Raw genomic sequence first — 24022 nt, 5'->3', positions numbered from 1 at the left:
TATAAATGTAACAGATACAAATCAACCTCCACTTAGGGGATTCGAACCAGAGACTCTCAGTACGAGAGTTCAGTGCTCTATCAACTGAGCTAATAGGGAAATTCCCACTAGCTACTGCCAGTAGGAGCACTTTATACCTACACTACTACACAAAGTATATCACAGAGATAATTCATTATAAAGCGTGTAGCAGCGTGTAAATGACCAGGGGCGAAAGAACATAATTATTAACTTTTTACCTTTTTTTTCAGAAATTACTGTCATTATGTGCCCACAGTAGCCTAAGCATGTTTGAACCATCGGAGGGGGACCAGTTAAAATCCTCATGCAAGGACGAACTAAAACAGACCAAACGTAAGTACATTTCAACATAAAACGTGTACCAAATAACCAGGGAACGTCTGGTGTATAAAACCGGAGTGAATACGAAACGTCCAGGGACGAATCGCATCGGGTACGAAACGTCCCGTAACCAAAAAATTTACTTTTTGAGTGCGATTGCGAATAATTTTTACATGCTCATATACCACTAGAGTTTCGAGCATGTCCGTCACGGGGCCTGTCTCTGGATAGCCAGGGGTTTGTCCCGGGACAGAAAAAAATTAAGCGGACAATTTTAAAATTTACATCCAAAAATTAAATAGTGGGCCTTTAAAATGTTGATGCGCATCTCTAATTAATTTAATTAATAAAGAAAATTCGACTCATTAAATTTGGTCGCTATTAGATCGGGTGGTCAAAAAGAAATTATATAAGATCGGTGGCCCGACTCGGGTTGGAGGGGGGGGGGGGGGTAGAGTTAAAAATGGGCAGAATTTTGAAAAATGGAATAGTGGGGAAATTATGCAATCCACATCATTGCAAAACCCGTTGCTTATGCACGCAGCGTATCTGAGCTCTATGAATAAAGGAGGCATTTACAACGAAATACGAAATAGACTGTTCATTTGTCGAGTGTATATGTAAAGCTTATTGAATGCGTAAAGTATTGAAGAATTTGTAGAGAATAAGTGAAAGATAAATTATTCGTTTATGTAATTAGAACATAATCTTCTGATTATAGCTTCATTTTCATATTTTGTGCAGTTTTCTTGTAAGATGGGGGTGTTCAACTAGTTTCGTAAAGACCACAACCTGTCACACATTATAAAAGGGTCCTGCAGATGGATGAAATTAATATTTATAAAAAAATAAACAAGATTTATCGGTCAATCGGGTTGTGTGGTCTTTACGAAACTAGTTGAACACCCCCATCTTACCGTAGTACAGAATGAGTTTAAAGTGATACTTAAGATGTTAAAAAAGTGCTTAATAAAACTTTTACATTATATAAATTATACAGATATTAGTAACAATATAAGACTATGAAAATGAGTCTTGGTTGTTATTTTGTTTTTGTGTGGGTTATTTTTTTTATATAAATAATAAAGATACTCTTTAAAACTCTTAAATTCTTAAGTTATAGTGAATACTAATAATTAGCATAACAGTGTGTTTAAAAGTGTGGGAAATACAGATAACAATCGAAAGGCATATGAGTCCGGTGTTTAGAATGTCGCCATGTGTGTCTGCTGAAATTGCAGGTCTAGCTCTGGCAGTGGCACTGGCCAAATTCGCCATTTGCGAATTTTAAACACAATTGGCGAATTTTATTTGAATTTGGCGAAATAATTTTATGTAATGATTGATATTTTTTGAAAATAATGGTTTGTTTCTGCAATTTTTAGAGTTTAATGGATAAATTTGGCGAAATTTTCTACACACCCAGAGCTAGCCCTGAATTATCTTCCAGCATAATTCACTGCTAGAAATTGGCTGCTAGAATCTACGTGGTAAAAATCCACACACAATTTGACTTTTTTCCTTTAATTCAAAGTGAAGATCGTTTCAAAGTAAGTATTTCTTGGCCTCCATGAGCTCAAAATAGATCACTATACATGATTAGGGCGGGAAAATGTGATGGTAATCGTTATTTTGACCACAATTCCGTTCTGAACAAAATTCCTCGGAACCGATGGAAACAGCTAATGGCGTAATGCCACAGGGCGGATTAACCTTGCAATGTGCTTGCACTTGAGGTTAATCTTGATGAACTATGACTTTAACTAAAATAGTATTAAAGCAAAATTGCATTTATTTGTTTTGTTCATTCACTGATTTATACTCGGTACATGCTTCTACCTATTGTTGTTGCTTGCTTATTTTGTTTTTGTTTTGTTTTTTGTTGATTGGCGTTGAAAGAAAGAATAAGTGTTTTGGAAACACACAAGTGTTATATTTTTATGTGTAAATTCATATATTGTGAATAGTTCATCAAGATTATTCTCAGGTGCATGCACAATGCAAGGTTAATCCACCCGAGGCACTAAGCCATTAGCAGATCTGAATGGTTCCGAGGAATTTTGTGGTCAAAATAACGACTACCATCACATTTTCCCACCCTAATCGTGTATTGTGATCTATTTCGAGCTCATGGAGACCAAGAAATACTTGCTTTGAAACCATCTTCACTTTGAATTAAAGGAAAAAAGTACAACTGTGGGTTTTTTTTACTGAGCTGATTCTAGCAGACAATTTCAGAAGACATGCATGGCGATGTTCTAAACACCAGACTCGTACGCCTTTCGGTTGTTATCTGTATTTCCCACACTTTAAAACACACTGTTATGCTAATTATTAGTATTCACTATAACTTGTTATTTTGTTTTTGTGTGGATTTTTATATGAAGATACTAATGTTAGTCGTTATGTTGACCACAATTCCGTTCAGACCAAAATTCCTGGGAACCACTCAGATCTGCTAACGGCAATGTCTCGGGCGGATTAACCTCGCATTGTGCTTGCACTCGAGGTTAATTTTGATGAATTAATATCGTGAAATACCATGGACCAGGCTACCCCATAAACCGGTCTATTTGCATATCACTTATTTTGAAGCAATCTGCAGATGGGGGACCCTGACATTGGAATATTTTTTTTTTATCGAATTAACAAAAGCCTCCCATAAAGCAAACTGTACAAATAAGAAAAAGACAAGTAGCCCTAAAATATTTTTATGCAGTAGTGCTGGGCGGTATACCATATATACTGTTCAGTATCAGTATCATGTCAATACCGATTTACCATACCGAGCAAATACCTGAAAAATGTTTCCCATCATTTAGTAAAGCACTAACAATAGATCTGACAAACGCAAAATGGGTTGGGTATAAATCAGATGAGAGGCTTGAGTATGGAATTTAATTTTATTAGATGAAATTAGCAAGTGAGCCTTAACTCAGGCATGCATTTAAAACCGAGTAAGGGGCAGGATTTAGTTCAGTCCATTGAGTGTTCGTTTCAGGTGCATGCGTCGCAGGATCGAATCAACTTGGTGGATCCATTCAGCTGATTGGGTTTTTTCTTCTTCCAACCAGTGCACCACAACTGGATAAAGGCCGTGGTGTGTGCTTTCTTGTCTGTAGGAAAGTGCATATAAAAGATCCCTTGCTGCATGTGAAAAAATGTAGCAGGTTTCCTCTGATGACTATGAGTTAGAATTACCAAAAGTTTGAAATCCAATAGCTGATGATTAAATAATCAATGTGCTCCAGTGGTGTTGTTAAACAAAAAACTTTTTTTTTTTTTAAAGCCGAGTATACCGAAAATACCGCTCTGTATTGGTATTGTGTCAATACTGAATACCGTACCAATACTGAGATTAATCGCTCCAAAAATACTGATATTGATACCAAAATACTGTCTAGCTCTATTATGCTGAAGGAAATTTATACATGATGGCCATTATGCACTGTAGCACTATATTAAATTATGTGTAATATTAAACAAACTGTAAGAAGCAGCATAGTAAAGGATGCCATCAGCTCTACAGATTTTGATATTATATGTTCTCAATTGTTTTATCCTATTGGACTATATATCTGATGGCAAAATATCCAACTGTTGCCCCTCTATTGGTTAGGGTTGGGATAATGGGTAGAGTTGGTGCCACTGCCCGTGTTAGGGTGAGATTCCCTCTATATATTGATATAACTGGGGGGGGGGGGGGGGGGGGGGGGTAAACAGGCAGAAAGCTTTCCAGTAATTTTTTGCCACTGAATAAAAATTATTGGCATCAATTGAAGATATAATTTTGTTTGTTTTTTCGTTTGTTGCAAATGTTACTGGTTTATAATTGCTATAGGCACTAACTGGGAATTTCAAAAACAATTGGCAAAATAATTTTGTGTACCGGTAATAGTTTTAATAGATAATTTGGCGAAAATAAATTCTGACCCAGAGCTAGCCCTGTCCGATTCACAAATGCTGTAGGTGAGCTTATTGCCTGTAGTAAAAACATTTGCAAATTGATGTATGAAACAAATTCTGAAGTTTTGAGCCCTGTGTTACAGTGTAGGATAAAACAGTTGAAGGAAAAAAATTCAAATGGGCAATGAACCGTGATCCCTGTTGTTTTTTTGAGTGTGTAGTGGAATTTTTAAAAACATTTACAAACAAAATAAATAACAGTAACAGAATTTAGAAACATGGATAATATTTTCAGAATAAATGGTACCTGCTGGTTGTTAACCCAAATAAAAACAAGACCAATAATGACGTCTGACTTCAGGTCTGTTCCAGTTGTTGATGTCCACATGGACAACTTCAAAGATGTCTGGCCGTCTCTGACACTAGCCATCAAATCAGCCACATTTGTAGCCATTGACACGGTATGTTGCAGTGAGTCTGATATAATATTAGCAATAATGTAAAGGCATGTTTTTAAAACCAGACATCAAGACCTAAATAAATATAGGTTTGTAATATACGAGTACTTTATATGTTCAAAATTTTATGGTCAAAATTACGTCTTTTTAAAAATACATGTATATTATTAAACAGTCCGATTCTCTCTTCTTTTTCTCATTTATATTTAGATTGTCCTTATAAATTGTCCCACATTATATAAATATTTGGATGAACAGTCGATTCTTTTTCATTTTTAGGCCTGTTAACTTTTTAATCAATTTTTATTCCATTAATTGAAATTTCACAAATTGCTATTCCAAAAATTCGGCCATTTCCAACTTACACCCAACCCACTTCTGTCCCACTCCCAGACCCAGTCACTGGCAAAGCAAAAAATTGTGCCCAGGAGACATATGCCTGAACCATAATTGGATATAGCAATTTAATGTTGTATGCTATTTCCCTTACTCTATATTCTATACCAGTCAGGGGTGTAAATTGTAATTTGCCTTAAATTATTTGTAAGCAATACTAAGATAAAATATGATTATGCAAGATATTTTTGTTAGTTGATTATTTAATTTTTGTTGCTGCTAACACTATGGTAGTTACATGTCTCCCCCATGTCGCCTACCTTTAATACTAAGGATTGTACTTTCCATAACATATTTATGCCATCTCAAGATATCACAATCCTTTGTTATTTAGTAATAAACATATTTGTAAAGTTCTGTAATACAGTATGAATGAAAATTGTTATGATTTTCTTTTATTTCTTTTAGGAACTTAGTGGGCTGGGAAACAAACGGCTTCTAAATGCGAAGTAAGATATTTGAATTTTTAGTACATTCTGTTTTCATTTCCATTGCCTCTTTATCTGTACATAGAAAATTATTATTACCTAAATTAATAAGTGTGCAAAAAAATGTCACATCAAAAGGTTCAGGGTAAATTCATCATGGTTTAAATATTTACTGTGTACAGGTATGTATATTTTACAACTTGGACAAACAGGAGTAATTTAATTGTAGAAAAAAGTAAGTTCAATCAGTGTTGTCCTTCATATATGTTATTAATTTTTTTATCAAAAACATGTAAACATAATTAAATTTCTGTTAATTCATTACAATTTAACATCATCCCATTGGTCCAGCCACAGCAACTTTATATTGGTACTTTGTTTTACTGAATGTTATTCTTTAAATGGACATACCCTAGTTTTTAAACACTAAGGCATATTTTTTACTATTAGAGCCATTTTTGATAACTGAAATCATACTTTACTTAGATTTTATTGTTTAGGTTATCCATTTCCGTACATTCGAAGTGGTTTTTTCATCCTGGTGTTTTTAATGTCACAAAATGCATTTCTCATATTTTTTTAAAATGCACGTGCGTCTGAGAAGTAACAGTTATGGAGTCAGTTTTAATCTATTTTTAGAGGGTATTTTACCATTTCAAAGTCATTATATGTGTTGTCTGTTATTTCATTGATGTTCATCTACGGTAGGTACATGTATGTACCAAAAAATCATCCCAAAACATACAGTTTGCAGATGAAGTTTTGTTTGTTCATACCCAGATGAATGTAAAAGAAATAACAGACAATCCTTTAAAATATAGCAAACCTGTATAAAGTATCAACAATCAGGACTGTTGGCATTGTTGACTTTTTAGCTGCTTTTGAAGAAAATTAATATGATAGGTGTACACTTTAATAGCATGTTTGATTGTACTTTTGTTTTTAAATTGCAGTTTGGTCTCTCGTTGTTTTTTTATAACGTTACTAGATCTGTACTCTATTAATTTTATTTAAAATGCTACCTTTTGACTTGATATTTAATAATTTTAGCTCATAATCTTGATTTGTGAATGCTATTTATAAATTTAACAATTTCAGATCAATAGATGACCGGTATGCCAGTATAAGCAATGTGGCAAAAACACGATCAATTATTGCCCTTGGAATTTCCTGTTTTAAGCTAAACAGTGTTGTAGAACAGACTTGCACCCCTGCTGACATTTCATCCGACAAGAAAGTCACAGTGAAGCAGTGGTCATTTTTGGCTCAGACTTTCAACATAGTGGTTCTTTGTGGCGAGGATTATGTGGTGGAACCCTCTTCTCTTAAATTTCTGATCTCACACGGCTTCGATTTCAACAGACAGTATGCGACAGGTTTATCCTACTACAGAGGAAACGACAGGGTGAGCTGTTAGAATCAGTCACTTAATAACGTTCAGGGCTAGCTATTAAACCTAAAACATTTTAGAAATCAACAGGTTTTTGTTTTTTTAATTCAATTATTATGGTACATGAAATTATTTTGCCAAATTAAAATCAAATTTGCCACCTGCTTTCAAAATTCACAATTGCTGAATTTGGCAAGTGCCAGAGCTAGCCCTGACTTGTGTGTTTTTTATTCAGTTTTCTAAACTAATTCGTGTATACTTTTTTTTGGGGGGGGTGGGGGCATAAAAATGTATTTAAAAATGTTTTAGGTGGAAACATTTTAACACAGCTTCTTTTATATTGACAGAGATATGAGCTACATATATACATTGAATGGTAGATAGATAATCCCAAAGCAAAAACTCATATTAAATTAATTCCATCGTTGATGAATAAAATATTTTTGAACAGAGTAGTTTTCATTTATTATTCAGTCAACACATCATGCCAGTCTTACAAGAGTTATGGCCCTTTACATTTTACATACATGTAGTTGATTGAACTGGAGCCCAATTCACTAAACTCTCGCAACTTTGCGATCTCGCAGTGCTATGCTAAAAGACTTACAAAGAAGATGCTTTGTTGTCTAACAGAGCCTAAGATACCTTTGTGAATTAGGCCCCTGGTGTGATGATGGTTTGAAAACTTCAAGAAATGCAGGATTTGAACCAAGGCTACACAAATCTCGGAAAAATTATGTTACAAAAGGTTAACAATTTAAAAAAATTCTTCCCACAGAACATGAAGCCAAGTTTGTCTGTTCGAGACCTGTTCTCTGTCTTGTTGGAGGCCAACGCTCCAGTTGTCTTCCACAACGCCTTGGTTGATCTTGTGTTCTTGTACCAGAGTTTCTATGCCAACCTTCCATCCTCCTGTACAACATTCCTAGCCGACCTCACTGAGATGTATGGTGGAGGAATCTACGATACCAAGTACATCACTGAGTACCGAGAGAGACTGACCGCGTCGTATCTCGAGTTCGTCTTCAGAAAGTGGTATGTCAAAGTGATTATTCGGATTTGGGGGAGGGATGTAGCCCAGTGGTAAAACACCCGCTTGATGCGCGATCGGTCTAGGATCGATCCCTGTCAGTGGATCCATTGGGCTATTTCTCGTTTCAGCCAGTGCTCCACAACTGGTGTAACAAAGGGCGGGGTATGCACTATCCTGTCTGTGGGATGGTCAAACGTAATTTTGACATTTTAGACTGTTTTTCATTCCAGTCTGTATACCAGATCTGTTATATCAAATACCATGGCATGTGCTATTCTGTCTGTGGTATGGGGTATATAAAAGATCCCTTGCTACTAATGGAAAACTGTAGTGGTTTTCCTCTCTAAGACTATAATATGTCAGAATTACCAAATGTTTGACATCCAATAGCCGATGATTAATAAATCATAATAAGTGGTGTCGTTAAACAAAACAAACTTTAAATTAGTGAATTTAATTGGTGTCTGTATATTCACAGGGTTTCTGGTTGTCTTAAAGTAGCTAGTGTTTCTGCCAGAAAGACATATTTGGGGTATGGTGCTATGGAATTGAATGCAACCACAGTCAACAGGGTGTATGGGGGGGGGGGGGGGGGGGTCTCCCCCAGAAAGAAAATGTTTTAAGTTTAGTGTTAGGGTTAAGAAAATCATACAGTGATGATAAGAGTAATTAATTTTATCAAAAGGTTAACTTTAAGTAAATCATCTGCAAAAATATTTGGGTATGGCTCCATACCCATTTTACCCTCTGGCAGAAACTGTGGTAACCCATACTGGATTTTACTTGTCCATACACAAAAATATATGTTAGGAAATAAATGAAGTTTAAGCTACTACAAACATTAGGATAATCAAAAACAAATTGAAAATACAGACACTGATAATTTAAACAAGAAAATAGATGTATTTAGTGATTGAAAGGCTTTGTCAGAAACATCTTAACAATAGCAGAAAACTCAAATTGTCAGATTGAAGTGTTATTATTACCAAGGACAAGTGAAAATTAGTCTGTTTGAAAAAATATGGAAATTGGATATACACCAGTCATACAGACAATAAAAGAAGATATATTGATTTACCATATTTGGCCATGCATGAAAACATCAACATATATTTCTGTTCTTAACTTTTCCTTATTTATAATAACCCTAAGCCTGCTGCTTGATGTTTTATTTTAGTATAGCTAGATATGGGTTCAAACCAACCCCTATCCACCTTTGACCTGGACAGGTTTTTTCTCTCACAATTCAATCATTGCGATATATTGGAAGACCTCACCATTTACGGGATGCTATCATTGTGACTACCCATCATTCCTCTAAGACTAGTTCAAGGAGAGTAATTTTTATCTCCCCTTAGCCTTATGAATTAAAAAAAAGTAGAGATGGCAATATTTTAAATGACTTAGGGGAGCAAGTAATGACTTCCCTCAAAGTTTTTTCATTGTGAGGTCTGATGGTAGTACTAAACCAAATAACTTCCAAGCTGGGTCAAAGTTTGAGGTGCACCAAACTTTTGATAGAGAAGTGAACACCACAAATCCAGTGATTGGTGATAAATGTGAGTGTGTTGGTTGTAAAAAAAAAATAGTTTCATCTGGGCAAAAAATGTATGCAATTGTATTTCATCTAGTACCACTGTGTCAAGTAGCCTTGTTCTTGAAACATGTATGGGGTACCTGTAAAAAAAAAAGTACTCAAATTTTGTGTGGAACTAGGGTAGTCATAGACGCTACCCGTTATCTCAGAAATGAGCAGCTTGACCCCCAATGTTTTCTGATTCACTTTAAGGGTGATGGGTAGTAGTATTTATATCAGTAATGTTTGTGTCGATTGATATGCTGCAGGTAGGAGTTTAGCCACATATTACTATTGTCGTCTATGGGATTTGATTTGGTAGTATACACCCTGATATGGTTTGTATATTAAGTAAAGAGCATCAGAATGAAGATAACATTTAAGTCTCATGTCTATTACTCTGGCATTCTAAATGATCTGTGTTTTACATTTCAGTCAAAGAGCAAATGCTTACAGAAGCCAGGAATGGAGAACAGAGGTGTGTCTGGAATTTGCCAAATACCCAGCAAGTTGTGTCGATGTCACACAGCGATTCTGTGGCTTGCCTTCTGTTGCTGTCGAGCTGGGTTACATTCCCAACAAAGACCACCTGCACAATAGTCTGTGTGATGTGTTTGCTGTAAGTTGTGGTGTTATGTACATTGATTTAAGTCTTTAGATACTCTGTTTTACCTGCTTTTACCATATTTTTGTATTTATGGGGGCATTCATTATCCAATTTCACATTGTGAAGAGGAAGACAAAGATATATTAATTTATTATGGTGTTATCATTCCTAGGACGAGTCAAAATAAGTGGTTGAAAAATATGAACAAATAATGCCTGGGTAATTTTTTTAGTTTTTGAAACCAACAAAAGTCAGTGGAAATAAACCTTTTTTATATATATTTTTAGGAGAGTGGGAGGAAGGACTAGAAAAAACTATACTTTTTGTACCCTTGTAAAAATTAAAATAATGTTTAATGGCCCCTTATATGTTATATGTTAGACCCTCTTATTTTAGTTTTTCGTTTGTATTTTTACACTGCAAAGATTTAATATCTTCTGTTTGTGAAACAAAATTCAGCCATCAGCACACATGAACCAAATGTTTGACATCCACATGATTAATTAAACAATGTGCTCTAGTGGTGTCGTTAAAAAGAAAACCTGTTCTTTACACAGGGCATCAGTATTATTAATGGTACTGCAGACACAGAACTCTATTAACATGCCCATATAAAACAGGAGTTTCACGCACGTCCACCCTGTGCACTACCTCTGGGTATGCCAGTGACTGAGTCCGGCACGTCCACTCTGGGTCCAACCTTTGGGTATGCCAGTGACCAAGTTGGGCACACATCCACTCTGGGTCCAACCTCTGGGTATGCCAGTGACTGAGTCAGGCACACATCCACCCTGGGCCCAACCTCTGGGTATGCCAGTGACTGAGTCAGGCACACATCCACCCTGGGCCCAACCTCTGGGTATGCCAGTGACCGAGTCAGGCACATCCACCCTGGACCCAACCTCTGGGTATGCCAGTGACCGAGTCAGGCACATCCACCCTGGGCCCAACCTCTGGGTATGCCAGTGACCGAGTCAGGCACATCCACCCTGGGCCCAACCTCTGGGTATGCCAGTAGCAGAATGGCACTGAATTTTCTTATTTTAAGATTTGGGCAGGAGTTAGTTCCTTTGAATTTTAAAAATTAATTTGCAATATCCATAAATTTATTTCATAAATAGAGGATAATAAACGAGTTACCAGTTATTATCAAATTTATGTCCCGAGTGAAGTAATTTTCACTTGTCACAAGCTTTAGCGAATTACAAATAAAAATTATTTCACAAGGGACATAAATTTGATAATAACTGGTACCAAGTTTGTTATTCTATTTATTGCCTCAGCTATTTTTTCTCTAAAAACCTTTATTTTTGAAGAGCATGCACGAAGGAAAACCTGTATAGAAACGATGTAAACCACTTTACACACTGTTTTAAGAATTACTATAACTTTGTAATTTAATCACGTTCATAGATAATTTTCAAAAACACAAGTTCTCAATATTGTGCTACAAAATCTATAATGAATTGCATTAAAATGGCATTGTTACAAATTTAACACCAAAAACAGAGAACTGTAAACGCAAACTCATTAAAGTACATGATGTCATTTTTTGTGTTTGTCAAATCGTGATTACGTCATATTTAATACCAACACGGTCATTGGTTTGTAAGCGTCAAATTGTCCAATAGTATTGTTCGTTGCAGAATATTTCTCACTGAGAAAATATGGAAAATATTTTCCCTGTTATGAGTGACCGCTGGGGTAATAATCTTTCTTTTTTCCCAGTCTCATGGTTGGTGTCCTCGTGATGCAAAGTGTCATCAGTCCCATGACATTGACATGATAATAGATATGGAAGGACTTAAAATGGCCAACAAGAGGAGGAAACGAAAACGAAGACACCATCGGACACCTGAAGAGTCAAGTCCTCAAGCAGATGACAACACAAACAAAAATCCAGTGTCAGACAATTGCAGTGAGTCAGACACAACAGATGTTCAGACAGATGTACAGATGGATGATTGTCAGGCAGTTTCTACCATTCTTTGTGATGATGAAAAAGAGAATAGCGAATCCTCAGTTCTTGGAGACCACCAAACCAGTTCTACCACAGTCACATCTGGTGATGGGTGCAAGGAAAATGTAACACGGACAAACACATCCAGTTCTGTATCAAATTCACATGTCATAGACATCAGTATAACAACAGACATCACTAAACCAGATGCACCTGAACCGTGTATATCCATTTTATGTCCTGAAGTTAAGAATGGGGGCAAGGAATCGGTTGTGGAAGAAGCCAGAAGTGGTGGTCATAGGGCTGGATATGATGCCTTTATGACGGGCTTTAGCATGGCTTTTTTTGCTGCCAAGTATGGCAAAGTCCCAGAATCGTGCTCGGGGAAGATAGTGCTGTCCGATCTTGGGTTAGAAGACATGCATAATAAGATTTACTTGTGTGGGAAGGACATTCCGATGAGTATTTTCAAGAGTGCCTTTACAAAGACATCCAAGGATCACAGGGAGAAGTTTCAGAAACTCAGACATCCTCGTGTTGTTTGAATTTTAAATGCTTGACATACATATACTGTTTATCTTTCATGGTAAACAAGTCATCCATTTTTAGCATCTTGTATGTTGGACCTACATCACATATTTTAATGGTGTATAGATACATTTTTTATTTCATCATTGTGCATACAGACTAAAAACAGAAGAAACAGAGTATTAGCTGTGATATAAAAATAAACCCTTATTTTTATGAACATGATCAGTTTGTTTTTGTTTTCATACGAAGGGAACTAACAAAATGTTTTATTTAAGGACGCACTCAACACATTTTATTTATGGGTTATATGGCATCGGACATATGGTTAAGGACCACACAGATATTAAGAGAGGAAACCTGCTTTTGCCACTTCATGGGCTACTCTTTTCGATTAGCAGCAAGGGAGCTTTTATATGCACCATCCCACAGACAGGATAGTACATACCATGGCCTTTGTTACACCAGTTGTGGAACACTGGCTGGAATGAGAAATAGCCCAATGGGCTCACCAACGGGAATCGACCCTAGATTGATCGTGCATTAGGCGAGCGCTGTACCACTGAGCTACGTCCCGCCCCTCATATGAAGGGTTAACCCTTACATAGCATGATGGTGCACCACGCACAGTCAGCTCAGTTCTATTGTGGACATGACAGCACATGCCATGAAAAGGCTCACTCCATGATGTCATTCCAGAACAGAAAAGAAAAGATTGATCTAATGAAAAGTGATTTGGGTTTTTTTTTAAAGTTGCATGTAGAATTCTAGGCTATCAACTACACACTGAAAACAATTGACAGCTGCAGATACTTTTAAACATTAAAAAAATCTAAACAATTTTCTTTTCCTGCTTTGAAAAACCCCCACACCAGAGTATGTATTACAGAATAGTTATTTCTTTAAAAATTACAAGGTGACCTCCATGAATATTTGAAGCACAGATAAACCTGTCTGTAAAACCCACTAGGGGACTTACAAATGTGGGCTATTCTGGAATATGGTTATATAATTCAGGGGTACTAAAATTAAATAGTAATGTTCAGACATGGTTTTATTTGTAAACAGTTTGATTAATGATCTTCATTTTGTGTAAATTTCAGGGCCCAAATTTACAAAAAATTGTAAGCCTAGTTTTGCACCTAAACGTAAATCTATGACTAAGCCACAATTCTTATTACTTTTATACAACTATAGTTAGAAATACACATATTTCATTTTCTTTTGTCTTTAAAATGCCCTATCTTCCGTAATGATACAATTTTCTGCGTGAAATAGACGCCAAACACGTGTAAACGCACGACCTGTATAACTGCTAGTAGCAGACGTAAACTTACGATGTTTAACGAAATAGGCCGCACGGGCCCTTTTCATGAAGCGATCTTAGCACTAAGATCACCGTAGTGCATAAGGTAGCTATGCACTTATGGTGATCTTAGTGCTAAGATCGCTTACTTATATGGCTTTTGACTAGGCATTGGCAGTTGTAACCGATATTTTCTGGAGTTGGGTCGGGGGCCAGTAGGTGGCAGTTCTGGTAACAGTAGTGGCAAATAATTTATTGTAGCTGTTTTCTGATCTTTTGGAAATAATTTAGAAGTTGATGGGTCATGCTTATATAAATAATGATAAATATTGAGTATGCTCTTGATTTTCCTTATGTGGGGGATAAAAAAAACCCAACTGTATCATAAATGTTCCGTGGATATTTACAGGGAACTAGGCCATGCTTTCTGGGATGTTTTAAATCGTAGATTCTCTTGGTCATATTGAAAATGGAAAATATAAATTACGAGTTAATGGGTAGGGATCATCCTGTGTAAATGCCCCCAGCTTAGGCTGACCAACATTTAGGTGGCCATGATTTTAAGTAGTACTAGTATAACGGGTTCTCTTCATCAGGCCCATGGGTACAATATCTGAAGTACGGGTGGGTAGGTACATGTCAGATCTGTTTTATTTTAAGTTATATAGAATAGGGGGGAAAACACGTACATTTTCGTCCTCGAGTAAGGGAGGTTAAGGCTGTGCACACACACACTGGTTCATACGGACCTGTTCATTCAATTGTTTTGTTTACATATGTATATTTATAGATTCTTACTCAGTTTAGAGCCATGCGTTTCCAAAGAATGGATGAAATTTCCGAAAAATGGAAGTTTGTTCTTGGAGAAAACTATGTAATATTTTTGTTAGGGTTATTTTGTGTTATCTTTTTGATGGGGAAATGCACAATTTTCCTTCCTGATTACACTTGTGGTTACGTGAGAACCCCCCCCCCCCCCAAAACACCAACAAAACAAAGCAAAACAAACCCAAAACGACCCCCCCCAAAAAAAAACCCACCAACAAAAAAACAAAAACTAGGTATTACCGCTGTATATTTTGTCTACAATCAACACATATTAATGTATGTGTTTAGCTCCATATTTTGGCATATACTCGTATTGTGGGAAAAAAAGCGAGTGTTTATTGACATACATTTAATTTTACTTGCATTTAATACAAAAACGTACCGAAAACTGTTTACAGGATAATTATTTATATAAACATTAAAAGTCTCACTACCACATAAGTTAAAAATTATACAATTATCTCCAGTACAGTAATCAAAATAGTCATACACACGTGTATTGCAGAAGTAGTAAGCTTTATTTTGATATAGGAAGTCATGATGGTGACGTGTGAATAAGCAGATTTTATAGCAAACTGACATCAGATTTATATTTTGCTACAGCTGTCGCTATAAACACTAACTTCGTCTGTAATATAGACGTTCCGCCTTTGGTTGTTTAGGGCGAGATGTAGCTCAGTGATAAAGCATTCGCTCAATACACGGTTGGTCTGGGATCGATCCCTGTCGGTGGGCCCATTGGGCTATTTCTCGTTCCATCCAGTGCACCACGACTGCCATCTCAAAGGTCGTGGTATTTGCTATCATAGATCCCTTGCTGCTAATCGAAGAGAGTAGCCTATGAAGTGGTGGAAGCGGGTTTCCTCTTTCAATACCTGTGTGGTCCTTAACCATATGTCAGATGTCATATAACCAGCACTAACTTGAATGGGTGTAAGATGAATATAGTTAACTTAACAAATTCCACGACTTCCAAAACATTTGAAATGTAAGTCTGTTTTCACCCACAATTGTCGGTAAGTTCATATGAAAATGAATGTTTTTCGCGAGCAGGCGCGTATGCGGGAATGTTACCAGGATGGGAGGGGAGTCTAAATTTAGGCGAACGAAGTTCATATGGGGATCGAGACATGCTCCTCCGGAAAATGTATTGGGGAGGGGTTTAGATCCCCCAACCCCCCCCCCCCCCACACACACACACACACCCCGCACACGCGCCTGATGAAGTAGGGTTTTGACGCCTAACCGACGTGGTGACCAAATACCACGTTACATCGGTTGCTCCTCCGGAAAATGTATTGGAAAAAAAAAAAAAGATGAAAATTTGTTTGAGCAGGGAGGGGTTTAGATCCCCCAAACCCACCCCTCACACACGCGCCTGATGAAGTGGGGGTTTTACGCCTAACCGACGTGGTGACCAAATACCACGTTACATAGGTCTTATGTAAAGACTTGATAACATTTGTTATTATTATTTTGGTTTTTTTTAATGCGTCCGTTTTTCGCGTTGTAGGCTACAACGCTGACATGCTCCTGTAGCTATGGCTGCATAACAAGTGTATTATTTGAGTTGTTGAACGGGTCTGATCTTAGCATGTTTCTATGCTGTTCCTCCCAAGACCAGTTATCACGGTTGAAGTATCTTGTAGGTAATGTAATGTAAGGTTCAAGCTGATATGGTAATCTAATACTACACACAAAAAAAGCGTTCAGGTCATTAAGAAATTACAGTTTTTAATACACCGGTAGTCGGAATTTTGTAGAACTAACATGACCGTTATTCTTTGCAAATGGCTGGTTTATCCAGACATTGAGTCCATATACAAAGAAGATGTTTCGCTTGATCTCTCGTTCATAAGTTAACTGCTGGAAAGATGAAATTCGATACGCAGCTTTGTTTGATTCTCTTCAGTAAATTGCTACATTATATAGGCCTATACATTTTTTTTTTTTTATCAATTGGATCTGTTGAGAACTGAAAACGTCATTTATTCGGCTATCGATGTTGCCATCTTACAGTATTTACAGCCGTAGATACTAAGCTATACTGTGCATTTTGTGTTATTCCTGTTTATTTATTTCAGCTTGTTTTAAATTAACAGATATGTGTTGTATGACGTAAGACTGTGGACAGTTTTAACATTATTCAGTTTCCAGTTCGTAATATAGGCCTACTACTACTAATAATCTCGTCTAATACATTAACGGATCAGACATAATGTCCCAAAACAGACGACAATCCATCCGGCCATCTGACATCGATCAGTTGCGTCAGCTGCCAAATCCGGAGAGCATCGGCGATCGTCGCAGAAGCATCTACACCGTTGGGACGGGACGCCGAAGCAGCAGCATCCACTCAGGACAGCTCTCTCTCCTGGCGGTGCGAAAATTCAACAAGAAATTCGGCCGAGCCGAAACGGCGTTCAAGAGCGTCAACTATGAAGCCACGTACCGCATGGAGCCAAACGTGACATTCAGCCCCCCGAGCGTCAAGCGGATCATCGTGGAGACGCTGAAGGACCTGTTGGAAGATCAGGAGTACGATCCCATGAGCTGCTCTTCCATGTGTCGGTCGGTGGGTGAGGAGGTCAAAGACCGAGTGAAGCTGCTGGGATACGACCGATACAAAATCGTCGTGATGGTCGTCATAGGGGAGAAGAAGGACCAGGGTGTCATGGTCACGAGCCGGTGCGCCTGGTACACCAAGTTCGATAACTTTGCAGAAGGTGCCTACCAGAACAAACACCTGTTCTGCAGTACCCAGGTGTTCGGACTGTATTTGGATTGATGATTCCCAGGTGTGACTAGTGATTTCATACATTTATACAATTCAAGTAGGCCTAGCAGTTTTATATGTATACAATTTTTATATATATTTTTTTAAATTTATTAATTTATTTTATTTTATTTTTTGTTTGAATTCTCATTCTTTGTTAATATTTATAATAAAGTTTAAAAACAGCTACAGATATCAGACTATATTCTTAATTTTGAATAACTACTTTACACGGGAAAAGTTTGTAGCCATGACAATATAGCAGGTTAAATAAACAGTTTTTAAAAAGTTACAAATGATACATTTTTAAATAATTATTGGAGGATATATTTTGAATGTTATATATTTTATTTTGTAAATTGCTAAATTTAGAATTTTTCATGTCGTTTTTGTCAACAATGTAAAAAAAATCCATAAAGTTTTATCTGTATTTGTTTTGTTAGGTTTTTTGTTGTTGGTTATGGGTTTGTTTTTTTGTCTGTTTGTTTGTGGTTTTTTTGGGTTGGTTTTGGGGGGTTTGTGTGTGTGTGTGTGTGTGTGTGTGTTTAATGTGTGTAAGGCAGTATACAGGTTCATTGACGACATCTGGGCTTGGTCCACTGCCTCAGAACCAGATATTATAGAGTTTGTTAATAAACTCAATGAACAACACCCCAAAATAAAATTCACACTTCATTTGAGTAAAAAATCAGTGACATTTCTAGATGTGAAAGTGATTGCTGATAGCAAAGTCCTGCACACTGACCTACATTGTAAAGAAACATCTTCTCACAAATACCTCTCCCCCCCCCCCCCCCCCCCCCCCCCCCCCACCAGCTGTCACCCACGACATGTGTTTAACTCTATTGCTTACAGTGGTGCTATCAGAATTCGCCGTATATGCAGTAAACCTGAATGGGAAAGACAACACCTAGAGTTCACTGAATACTTGTTAAATTGTGGATATAAAAAGAAAACCGTTGTGGCTATGTTCAAAAAAGCACAGAACCGCCCTAGAGCTGAATTATTAAAGTACACAGACACATCCCAGTCGACCAAAAACATTGTACCTTGCGTAACTACCTATGATCCCAGGCAACCAAACCTCTGTCAATTTTCCAAAGACACACACATTCTCCATACTAGTGAAAGGATGGCTAAAACTTTAGTGGCCACACCCATCACCATTGCTGAACGTAAAAATGCCACCTTAGCTAACATTTTAAAATGTAACCAACTGCGTCGGATAAAAAATATACCCCAAGCTTGGGGTTGCAGCCCATGTGGGCATTCTAAGTGTAAAACTTGTGCTGCTATGCTCACCACAGACTCGATCACCAGTAAAACTTTTAAAATAAAAAAACACCCTCAACTGTGCTTCATCGTATGTCATATACTGCCTTACTTGCAAATTTTGCCAAATACAATATTCAAACATTCAGTAAACGACTTTCATAACATCAAATATAATTTAAAAAAAGATAAAGCCCCCCATGTGGCCCCTCACTTCAAATTACAACACCATGATTACAGTTGTGTTCTTTTACAGCAAGTTAACAGAGACCAAGCTAAGTTATACCTTGCAGAATCCATTTGGATACTGTGACGGAACATACTCTTAATTTTGTTTTCGCCTGTGGCGATATTAATTGTTTTAGAGGGCCGTGTGCAGTTCCAATATGCACTTAAGCCCAGATGGGCACCTTGTTACGTAATACCTCAGCGCGACGGTGGTCGTGCTGTTTTCAATACACACCCTGATGAGGTGCGGAGGCCATGTAGCCAGTAGTTACGTAATACCTCCGCGAGTGCGGTTTTTACGACCGTGATTTTAGCGAACTGGCGACGACCAGTCTAGGCTTGTAAGAAAAAATACCGCTTGGTCGTTGTGGAACTATACACATCATAAGATTCGGTTCCGCGTACTGTCTCCGGACCAGTCTGGGATTTTATAATAAATAGCTAGGGTTTTAGAGATATCAGCAGAAACATATTGGAAGGCTTTCAGGGAACGCGTCCGTTTGGACATGGTCACTATTATTTCTGCTCTGTTGTATAACCTTGATGTGATTGATGTGACTTTAAATATTTTAATACTGTATTATACCAATATTATTTAGACGGTGTTTCCGGTAATCTGACGAAATAAACTGTAGGATTCATTGTTCTAATATTATTAAAGCTTAGCCAGTCATCCTACAGGACCTAGGTAAACTGTATGTTATTGTCTTTATGGTGATATGTACCAGTATTAATTCTGTATTACAAGGTTACTGAATGAGTAGTTAAGGTTTAATTAAAAATTAACCAGTTAGGAATAGAGTTGTAATTCCTTTACTAATTAAGTTCCCCTGGAAGCGTTTCTCAATTATCACATGTGTGGGTGTTGTGTCACGTTGAAGTGATTAGAATATTGTGTAAACTAGACACCTAGAGATTAACTAATTAAGTGATCAGTCTGGGTTGTTATTATTTGTTGTTGTTAATTACCTACTGCGGCAGTACATTTGTCAGCGTAGGTTAATACAGATTCCAAAGTGTATTGTGTTTTTGTTGTGTTTTCTAGTGAACTAAACGTGCTATATTATATATACTTTATATAAGATCTTATCTCTGATCATACCTAGACGAGCCACTAGGGTTTTAAACTGCCCGATACAGAGAGATCTAATAAATATACAGTTAGGAGAGATATTTGGATAATCGTGTTTCATTCAGTTACGGGTATTATAGGATCCCCGTGACAGATACATAAACTGAATACTGTTCACCCCAATGGCCTCAATGAGTACAGCCCTACTGGCTTTAACAACTAAAACTTTTTATACTCCTTTGTTCTTTAATTTTATTGTTATGTTATTGGTCAGCTCCTGTTTTGTTACCTAGCTTTGAGTTTTTAACTTCCAAGCTGACATTCTCTATCTTATACCTTACTGGTTATATGCCCAGCACTTTATTTGTTTATTCTCCTGAGGATGTTGGTTTTTAGACTAACGAAACGTCGAATATTTTAAATATTTTTATGTACATTAATTTAAAATTTTAAGGTGGTTTCAGTGGAAACATATATTTTTATATGTACTTTTTTAGTATATTTTTATGAAATATATTTGTCATGGGAAAGTTGTCCTTGTCTCACGCACATAATCGGACGCAGCTCTGTTCATTCTCAATCAGTTACATAGTGAATACTACACGAGCGGCCATTAGATACCGTTTATTTTACAACGAGCTGTTTAAAAACGTATAGAACGAGCGAAAGCGAGTTGGATAAATGTTTAAACAACGAGTATGTACAGCAGAGATAAGTCAATTTCAGGTTAACTTAGCATGGGGGGGGGGGGGGGTGTTCTGTACAACCCACAGGTTACTCCTACAAAAATCGACGTCATACCGCGGGAAATTAAAAACAAAAACAAAAAAAAACAAATGACGTGCAAGGTCAAAATCGAGCAGCCAGTCGTATTTCTTTAAAATATCGCACATATATGTGTTATCAAAAATAATGAGTGATGTCTCACCAATGGTTGTGTAAGAAACGTAAAACATTCGCAAATTCTTGCGCTATCATAAGCACTCTCACTCTCTCACTCCCTCTCTCTCTCTCTCTCTCTCTCTCTCTCTCTCTCTCTCTCTCTCTCTCTCTCTCTCTCTCTCTCTCTCTCTCTCACGTATATATGTGAAATAAAGTTAACACAATAATAATCATTTAAATGGTGACTAAGTGAAGTGAGGTCTATCACGCTCACGTGCGCACACTTTAAAACTGACGTTGCCAGAATACCATCCCCTCGCACATAAACAGCATATTAATAACTGTCCTCACCATAATCGCTGACATTCCCTATTATGGTCAATTGTTTGTTAATGACTAGAAAAATCTGATTAAACCTTCAAGAAGCAGGTAGAAGATCACTGGCAGGTCTGTGAAAACCATGCATAGCGGTTATCCGCCATAAAAGGTTATTATATACATGCATTTCAAACTAAAGAATTTCCTCGCATGACGAATTAAATCCTCGTTGTCTATTTGTGTTTCTATCTGATTTTCGTGTTAAGCCCATAACACTGAGTTAGGTTTCTTTGAGTCTGTCAATAATCCATAACCGCTGATTCTTTTGTACTTTAGTCGCGTTCCAGAAGGCTGTAATTAATCTTCTTTTGAAGAGACACTATATCACAAAACTACCGTGCCATGGTGGAAACATGATTATTTATAAACAAGTCAAAAGTTCATTGCCAATGTTTGGGCTTAGGTTTGTAAACATTTTGTGAAAATTGTTAAAGATTGTTGTTGTTTTGAGAGGGGTTTTGTCCATAGATATATTTAGACAATATTATGCTGTATCTTTCCATAGACAGCTTTTTATGCCGTGGAGTACTGAACACTGGCAGATTTGTAGAATACAAACTGTTAAAGTCCATGTAAGATTTGTTTTAAACACGATGGCCCAAACCAAAAGATCATCCATGAAATCATCCGATCGGACCGCAGACGACCAGTTGGGTCAACTCAATGAATTGGAAAACGTCATCCGTCGAAAAAGTGTGTATCCATTTCCATTAGGTCGTCGTCGTAGTAGTCTGTTTTCGGGACACATGGCGGAAACGCCCTTGTCGAGAAAATTCAGCAGAAAATTCTCTAAATTCGACTTAGCGCCGCGCCACATCAACTATGAGGCCACCTATCGGACGGAGCCGGTGATCAAGTTCCACGTGGCGACTGTTCAGAAGGTTATTAAAGACACCCTCACGGAACTGCTGGAGGATTTCCAGTACAGTGCAGTGGGATGCTCTACTGTCAGCAGAACGGTAGTGGAGGAAATCAAACATCGCGTTAAACTTCTGGGATACGACCGCTACAAGATCGTCGTCGTCGTTGTAGTCGGGGAGATGAAGAATCAGGGAGTCTTAGTTACGAGCAGGTGTGCGTGGGAACCAATGTTTGATGACTATGCGACATGTACGTACCAAAACAAAGCAGTCTTTGGCAGTGCGCAAGTGTTTGGAATTTACATGGATTAATTTTATACTGAGAATTAATTACCAATGGCAATAAGTAACTGTATTAATTTAATTATAGGAAGGAAATTGAAGTGGGAAGTGGAACCACAGAGGATGGTGTGGTCCACCACGACATTTTGACCTTTTAATGACTTCAAATGTGAGATCGGAGCATCTATAGAAAAAATTTACATTTTAGATGACTTTTTAAAAAGGTGCCGATCCAGGATTTTGTAAAAGGGGTCCACAAAAATGTATTAAAAGGGCAATTTGAGTTTGTCAAAGGCAACTGAGCCGAGCTCTCAAAGAAAGCCAGATCTGTAGGAGGTTTGTTGACATACTCCTTGGAAAAGTTTGAAATACAAATGCACAGCTGAGACGCATTTTCAGGGAAAGTTAGTGTTGTATTATTGTTAATGATGAATTAAAAAAACCCACCCAAAACAAAAAAAACGAACAAAACAAAACCAGTCAATATGGGTGGGAGTGGGGTTGAGGGTTACTGGACCCCTGTGACGCCCATTTGGTTCAAACAATGTTATAAGGATAAATATGTAAACCTTATGGTTCTGGGCCCCGTTCCACGAAACGATCTTAACCCTAAAATTACCTTATGCACTTAAGTTGATCTTAGGGCTAAGATCGCTTCGTGGAACGGGGCCCTGATTTGGAGGTGAAGAGGCACACGGAGTTCCGTTCACCCACGATTCTTACCGAGCTGCATGTTTGTTCCTCTTTATCGTTCAGGAGCTTTGATTTTCACAACTATTGGAGATGCAACGATATAGCAACTGAAGGGTGTATACTACCAAATCAAATCCCATAGACGACAATAGTAACATATGTGGCTAAAACTCCTACCTGCAACGTATCAACCGACATAAACGCCACGGATATAAATACTACCACCCCTTACACTTAAAATGAATCAGAAAAAATTTGGGGGTCAAGCTGCTCGTTTCTGAGATAACGGGTAGCGTCTATGACTACCCTAGTTTCGCACAAAATTCGAGTACTTTTTTTTACAGGTACCCCATACATGTTTCAAGCACAAGGCTACTTGACACATTGGTACTAGATGAAATAAAATTGCAATTTTGTTTTACCCAGATGAAACTATTATTTTTTACAACCAACACACTCACATTTATAACCAATCACAGGACTTGTGGTGTTCACTTCTCTATCAAAAGTTCGGTGTACCTCGCACTTTGACCCAGCCGGAAGTTATTTGGTTTAGTACTACCTGAAAGGCGCTGTATTCATATTGCAGGACCAACGCTTCATCGAGAAGTTGTGAGACTACTATACGGACTTCTCTCTTATTCACAAGTAATCATTTTAATTAGCATTCACACTAAACAGCTCAGGTAGTCAAGATGTATGCCCAGAAAAGCATGCTTGAACTTTAATTGTAATGCAATTGAAACGAAAGTGACTTGCATTTATACGGACTACCACAGTGGTATATGTTCAGTAGCATGCAAGTGTTTGTGGGATATACC

At 37.4% G+C, this 24022-nt stretch overlaps 3 protein-coding genes across 5 annotated transcripts; all 3 read left to right on the top strand.

Moving 5' to 3' along the window:
- Positions 1-257: 257 nt before the first annotated feature.
- LOC121375547 (target of EGR1 protein 1-like) lies at positions 258-12844 on the top strand. Of its 3 annotated transcripts, none has more exons than XM_041503049.1 (7): positions 258-354; positions 4544-4709; positions 5511-5551; positions 6629-6935; positions 7699-7955; positions 9965-10148; positions 11865-12844. In XM_041503049.1, exons 1-7 carry the CDS (start codon positions 326-328, stop codon positions 12639-12641), a joined length of 1761 nt encoding a protein of 586 aa, XP_041358983.1. In that variant the 5' UTR covers positions 258-325; the 3' UTR covers positions 12642-12844. The 3 variants fall into 3 exon arrangements, with proteins under 3 accessions (XP_041358983.1, XP_041358985.1, XP_041358984.1); XM_041503051.1 differs by lacking the exon at positions 258-354 and adding an exon at positions 1076-1093; XM_041503050.1 differs by lacking the exon at positions 258-354 and adding an exon at positions 1197-1892.
- Positions 12845-16392: 3548 nt separating this feature from the next.
- Positions 16393-17927, top strand: LOC121375743 (dynein light chain Tctex-type protein 2B-like). The gene has a single exon (XM_041503357.1). It carries the CDS (start codon positions 16977-16979, stop codon positions 17544-17546), a length of 570 nt encoding a protein of 189 aa, XP_041359291.1. The 5' UTR covers positions 16393-16976; the 3' UTR covers positions 17547-17927.
- A 3889-nt stretch (positions 17928-21816) lies between these two features.
- On the top strand, positions 21817-23432 carry LOC121376357 (dynein light chain Tctex-type 5-like). Its single transcript, XM_041504204.1, has one exon. The coding sequence runs from the start codon at positions 21882-21884 to the stop codon at positions 22536-22538; it is 657 nt and encodes a 218-aa protein (XP_041360138.1). The 5' UTR covers positions 21817-21881; the 3' UTR covers positions 22539-23432.
- The last annotated feature ends 590 nt before the right edge of the window (positions 23433-24022 follow it).

This window comes from Gigantopelta aegis, chromosome 6 (assembly GCF_016097555.1).
Source record: "Gigantopelta aegis isolate Gae_Host chromosome 6, Gae_host_genome, whole genome shotgun sequence".
NCBI lineage: Eukaryota > Metazoa > Mollusca > Gastropoda > Neomphalida > Peltospiridae > Gigantopelta > Gigantopelta aegis.
This window is presented reverse-complemented; position numbering and strand designations above follow the sequence as displayed.